The 6,261-nt window shown below is 36.9% G+C and overlaps 1 protein-coding gene across 2 annotated transcripts; it reads left to right on the forward strand.

The window, feature by feature from the left end:
* Positions 1-3,093: 3,093 nt before the first annotated feature.
* On the forward strand, positions 3,094-4,540 carry LOC107459117 (uncharacterized). Of its 2 annotated transcripts, XM_016077337.2 has the most exons (4): positions 3,097-3,268; positions 3,339-3,476; positions 3,556-3,631; positions 3,964-4,540. In XM_016077337.2, the coding sequence occupies exons 1-4, from the start codon at positions 3,107-3,109 to the stop codon at positions 3,969-3,971; spliced, it is 384 nt and encodes a 127-aa protein (XP_015932823.1). In that variant the 5' UTR covers positions 3,097-3,106; the 3' UTR covers positions 3,972-4,540. The 2 variants fall into 2 exon arrangements, with proteins under 2 accessions (XP_015932814.1, XP_015932823.1); XM_016077328.2 differs by lacking the exon at positions 3,964-4,540 and having other exon boundaries at positions 3,094-3,268; positions 3,556-3,931.
* The last annotated feature ends 1,721 nt before the right edge of the window (positions 4,541-6,261 follow it).

A 6,261-nucleotide genomic window follows, 5' to 3' on the forward strand; every position in this document is an offset into this window, starting at 1 on the left:
GGAAATAAAAATATAAAATAAATTCTATCAAACAAATATTTTTACCAGGTTGAAGTTTTTTTGCAGCTCGAAAAGCTTTAAGCCTATCAAAGCTTTCCTTTCGATCTCTAGATAAGTGTACTTCTTTCATTATCTTAACTAAATCTAAATAATTAATCTTTTACTGCAATGTAACAAGATCAAGTAAACCTCGCATGACATCATGTGCTACTTTATAATTTTCATAAAAAAAAGCAGGATTATTCAAGAAATAAGCCCGTTTCATGAAGATTTTTTTTAAATGTTTGTCCCATCTTGAGTTGATAATCTTTTTGTAAGGTTGATATGCAATTTTATTATGCTTAAACATTTCTTTGATTGCAATTTCTGCTCTCATCATACTTTCATAGACATATCCCAATGATGGTTTATCATCAGTATCTACAATCCTTAACAGTTTAATCAATGGACTCACAAGTTTGCATGCAGTAAAACAATCACCCCAAAAATTGTTGTCCATGATAATTGCACTAACAGCTCTATCATTAGCACTCCTTCTTAATTTGTGTTCGCTAAAGTGTACATCCACAACCAATGCTTGCAAATCCGCTTTGTGCTCAAAGATACACTTCAATGTGATGAAGACATTGGCAAAACGAGTTGCACCTGGACGAACAATCTCCTTTCAAATAGTTCTTTGTCTTAGCCAGGATAAGAACACCGTATGATTATACACAAATACTATAATATTTGAAGCACGTGATGCAAGGTTAGAAATTTGCGGCATGCTGCTTATATCTTTTAGAATAAAATTCAAACAATGAGCAGCACAAGGTGACCAGTGGATATTCTCAAATTTCTAATTGATAAGCCTACCAACTGCAACAAAATTTGTCATATTATTAGTCACTACATGTACAATATTATCAAGCCTAGTCCATTCAATCACCTTGAAAACAAGTGACACAAGCTTCAAGCATTTTTTTTTACCACATTTGAAGCATCTACAGATTTCACAAAGCATAGCCCTTTCGAATAATCATCAGCCATGAGGGTACAACCAGTTTCTTTTCAAGCAATCTTATAGCCATCAACAACTATTTGAGACTCTCTTCTGAGATTGGCTAATAAGTGAACCCTCAACTAATCATAAGAAGGACCTTTATAATCAGGCCCAACGCCAGCAACACCATCCAGCATATCTTGAAAAAAATGGTGACATAATCACATTGAAAGGAATCCTACAATCCAAAAGTCATCTAGCCACTCGCTTATCAACCTCATGAAGCACCTCGTTGTTTTGAAACATACTTTTCAGACTTGGTTGATCTCCCGAAGTTTATCTTGGTGCAAACATCGGAGGAATAATAATTTTTGCTTTCTATTTTGGATCGCCTCCAATCACTTGCTTAGTTGGTAACTGACTCGGAGTTTGTTGTTTTTCTTGCACTATTGCTTCGTCAATTGCATACTATATCTCATCACTACTATCTTCATTAAAACTTACTTTTCTTTTATTAGTTTTACCTTTCTGAATTTCTTTCAATAAACCTTCCATTTATTTTTCTATGTCACAAGGGACTTTAGATCACTTTTTAATATCTTCACCTATCTTTGTCAAATGTTTCTTCATTCTATTAATTTCTCCTCCTCCAAGAGTACTTAGAAAAAAAAGTATTTGTAATGTGGTTTTTTGTTTATTTCTTGTAAAGCAACACATCTCCAAGCTGGATCAATTTTTTACCGAACATTAAAAGTTTGTGATTGACTATCATTAGATTCAGGTGGAAGAGAAGCTTCATTCGAAGCAATAGGATTTAAAGCCAAATTGTTCACTACATTATTATTCCTAGTTGTTTCTTGGTTGATACTCTCATCTATACGTAAAAGTTTCCAGCAATCCAATAACAATACATTCCAATTACAATATCACAGCAACCCACAGCAACCCAGTAATCTCAAGAGTCAAAATTATTCAATAACTATTCAACCCAGTAACAACAGCAAGGTTCACAGATTAACTAACAATAATTATTCAAAATTATTCAACAATTATTCAACCCAATAACAACAACAAGGTTCACAGATTAACTAAGAACAATTATTCAACTCAGTAATAACAGCAAAGTTCACAGATTAACTAACAATAATTTTTCGACAATTATTCAATTATAGTTACAAAAGAATTAATACCTACAAGCTAGAACAGAGTAGACTGAGCAAGATGGGAACAGGACACAACCGAGGGCTGAAGGGGCAGGAGCGCAGTGGAATAGAGCTGGCGCCGATGGGACAGTGGTTGCGCGATGGAGGCAGGGGCGAGACCAGTTGCAGTGGCAACGGTGGTTTCGAATTTCAAACGGTTGCTGCACGATGGAGGAGAATGAAGTTGCGACGTTGGCTTCGAAGTTCGAAGTGGCGACAAGCCGGTGGTTGTACAGAAATGAGGGAGTGAGGGAGGAGCTCGATGAGAGGAAGGAAAAAGAGAGTGGCTCGAAGGTGATCACTGTTGCGCGTTTTGGTTAAGGTTCCTCTAAATCTAAACCAAATGGTGCTGTCTTGAGCAAAATTCAAAAAAGCAGTCAAATTTCGGTTCGGTTTGACTGACTAATTTTTAGCTAATTTAACAGTCTAATGACGATTTTTAAAACTCTCAGTTTTGACATCTGATTGATTTGAGTTTATGGTTTGACCGGCCAATTCGAACCAATTTTCAGGATCTTGATTATTATTGAATTTTATGGAGTTTTGAATAGTTATAGGTATCTTAGATACTCTGTTAGATGTAGCTGAATTTATTAGCCTTTTGTTTGAAGTTGTCTTTTGAATTATTGATACCCTTGATGGAATCCGGAAAGAGAATATTAATTGTGTATAAGCTACTTCAATTTTTTTTTCTCATTTACATCAAGCTTGTAACACAACTGATAAAAAAATGTATGTGAATTTTTATAAACTATTGAAAAAGTTTATTTTAGAAAAGAGTGACAAAAATATTGGCAAGGGATACGAACACAACTTCACAAACCCGTAGTGATGGGCCTGGTTTTATGAGTCCATGTTGGTGAAAGCGTAAACTCTGGCCCATTACAATGTTTTGGGACGAAGAGAACGTGACTTGTGCCTAATGCCTAAGCCGAGTAGTAAGCTCGTTCTCGTTCAGGTGCAGAAGGGTTGTGCTGTGCTGTGCGTTCATCAAAATCCGATGGCTCTAGAAGCTTTCGCAGACGGAAACTCTGACAAAGTCCACACCGACGTTCTCACAAAAGCTAGGGAAGATTGTTACAAGGTCTCTCTTCTTCTTCTTCTTCTTCTTCTGAATTTATTTATTTGATTATTGATTGGGAACTGGAATAAAGGCACGTGATGCATTCTACGCGTGCCTGGAGAAGGAGTGTGATAAGAAGCCGACGGAGATTGCATCGGTGGGTTTGCTCTACCCGGTGGAATGCAAGCAATCAAGGGATCAATTTGTTAAACAATGCCGTTCTTCTTGGGTAGGGGAACACGTTCTTCTTCTTCTTCTTCTTTCTAATTCTTTTTCTTTCTAATCTGTTATTTGTGTTGTTGTGTCAGGTGAAACACTTTGACAGGCAGTACTGCCAGAACAAGAGGGTTCAGAGGCTTCTCGATGACAATGCCTCAAGAAGAGGTCCGTTGTCTCTCCCACAGCCTTACACTTTCAAGCCCTCTCCTTAATTTTCACTTCATTCATTCATTGCTATGTCAATTCTCCATCATTCTTATACTACTCCACCATCTGCACCAATTTTGCTTCTAGTTGTACAGTTGTCATATGGAAATAAAAATGAAAATGAATGATCTGTTTTATATTGGGATCAATTGATGAATTTTTGATGATTTATCAAGTACTAGTATTAGTGTTATGTGTGTATTTAGGTAGGACTTAGGATATACAAGTCCTAGTACTACCACTTGAGAGATGAATAATCTCACTAGGTTGAGTTTATTCATTTTTGGCAGGGGTATAATATTGACTCACTGTCTTGGCCCCTGTCCAAGATGGGTGATGGGTGGATGTGGAATACTCATCTATCTCTGTTGGTTGCAAACCGGGTTCTAGAATTGGTCGAACCATTGTTTGGAAGTTGGAACTTAAGCACTGTCCGTGTTGCTTTACTTCTTTGTGCCTGTAGCATTGTTTTATTGATTAGCTTGGACATGATAATATGTATTCAATCCCTCAAGACTTGTTTTATAAGTTTACACACACTTCAACAATTACATAGTTTCCTCCGCTCGTCATGGTTCCTGTAATCCTGTTATGCTGGCTTTTCTCTGTACTGAACGTTGGATATCCATGCATCGGTTGAGAGAAATAGCACATATAACATACATCCTGGTTCTGTCTTGTAAGCGACTTACTGCATAGCCTCTTCTTGCAATTACTAATGTATCTCCTTGAAAAGGGTAGCCTATGTGTCCTGGTTTGAGGCTCTGAATGACTGAACCAATGTAATAGTTAATAAGAGGAGGCAATATTGTTATGTGTACTTTGAAACTAATCTTATATGACAAAGTGATCGACCCATGTTATACAGGGGCAGATTGTTTTATCATAAACTAAACTATATGAGATAACATATTGGCAAATGTTGCATGCTTAGTTCATTAGCCATTATTCTTTTATTTAATTCTGAATCTTCTTGCCAAACCCTAAGCTGCACTTCTGTTTTCTTCCTTAGGCTTTTGCTTGGCTTCCATGTAATTCCTCTCATGTATAGATACGTAGATACTAGGAAAAGGTAAAATCCAATTGTGGCTGAAAATGGTTCCATGATCATTAATAATCCACTTGCATTACTTATGTTTGAAGCTGTGAAATTACTTTTGGTTTAGATTCAAATTTGTGAAGATGATTGGTATTAATAGTTGTTTACCGTGTAAGCCTTTAAGTTTTCTTATGCCCTTGAGGCGGATAGTTTGATCTTGAATGGCTAGTACTATCTGAAGGTCTAGTTTGATTAGTGACTCCACTTCTTCATAGTTATTTTTCCTGTTTTGAAAAAATCACATTTTTTTGTTTCTTCTAAACATTCAGTTCACAAATTCATCTCTGAATGCCTGAATATTTTCTCTACCATGCAAGCTGTTGGACTGATAACCATTTTGCTAAAATAGGTAGAGTAGAAAGTTTGCTAAAATCGGTAACATGTACATGGCATTGTACCAAGCTAAGAACTATAAGTATTAACCAAATGTCTTCACCCCAAATAAGAAAACCAGTATGTAAAAAATTGGGAACTTGTCGATGTGCTTTAATTGTTGAAATGCATTTCCCATGATTCATTTTATTCAGATATCCATCACTGATTTGTTGGGTAATTTTAGGTTTGGTAGAGCCGAACTGATCATTGTTGATGGTGTCATAATACTCTTCCCTCTTAGTTGTTATCATATGTGAACCGAATGAATGATTCAATTTTTCTTTTGGTCATACACCCTAACACACACCCCTCTTCCCTCCCCATAGGTTCCATATAACCACTTCCTAGTCATAGCTAGGATTTGAACCCTGATGCCCTCTCTAGCAAGGCATACACAAATGTCACTAGACCAAACTTTGCAGGGCGTCACTCTGCAATTCTTTTTTTTTTTTTTCGGTAAACAAAGGGGCTTTACGCCTAACAAAAAGAAACTAACAACCAGAAACTAGCCTTGGCAACATCGTGCCCCTAATATCTTCACCAAGAATCCTTCTTAGCTCTCCTGTCCTGTAGGTGTGCTTTATCTTGATCTGCCAGTCTCTTTTTATGAACTCTCCTATGCTACGCACCAAAGCTTCAGGATGTTCCTCTATTTTTTCTTTGTGAACCAGAGTTTCTACCGCAGATTTAGAATCTGATTCTATAATAACCTTTCGAATCCCTATGTCCCAAGCAACCTTCAATCCATGATATATACCCCATAACTCAGCTATATATGCTGTACATTTTTCAATATTGACCATAAAGCCTGCAACCCATCTTTCTAAGTGGTTTCTCAATAAGCCACCACATCCCGCAATGCCAGGATTTTTATCTGTTGCTCCATCCGTGTTAAGTTTAATCCAGCCTTGTAGCGGTTCCTTCCAGCCAACATGAACCTCTATTCTTTTTGGTATTTCCCTCGGCAATCTTTTCTAACCAAAGAGATCATGAACTTTGCTGTGGGCTTAATGAAATCTAGTTTTGGGCTTTCTCTATTTTGCAAATTATCAAAAGGCCGAACTTTTTTTAATTCCACAATCCTCCCTTTTTCTCTCCTCTCCATCTTCGTTCC

Source organism: Arachis duranensis, chromosome 1 (assembly GCF_000817695.3).
Source record: "Arachis duranensis cultivar V14167 chromosome 1, aradu.V14167.gnm2.J7QH, whole genome shotgun sequence".
NCBI lineage: Eukaryota > Viridiplantae > Streptophyta > Magnoliopsida > Fabales > Fabaceae > Arachis > Arachis duranensis.

Excerpts from the sequence above, each read along its gene's own strand:
- LOC107459117 (XM_016077328.2), top strand. The coding sequence starts at position 3,107 with ATGCCTAAGCCGAGTAGTAAGCTCGTTCTCGTTCAGGTGCAGAAGGGT. Across the intron at positions 3,269-3,338 it reads CTAGGGAAGATTGTTACAAG|GCACGTGATGCATTCTACGC; the intron begins GTCTCTCTTCTT and ends ACTGGAATAAAG. Across the intron at positions 3,477-3,555 it reads AACAATGCCGTTCTTCTTGG|GTGAAACACTTTGACAGGCA; the intron begins GTAGGGGAACAC and ends TTGTTGTGTCAG.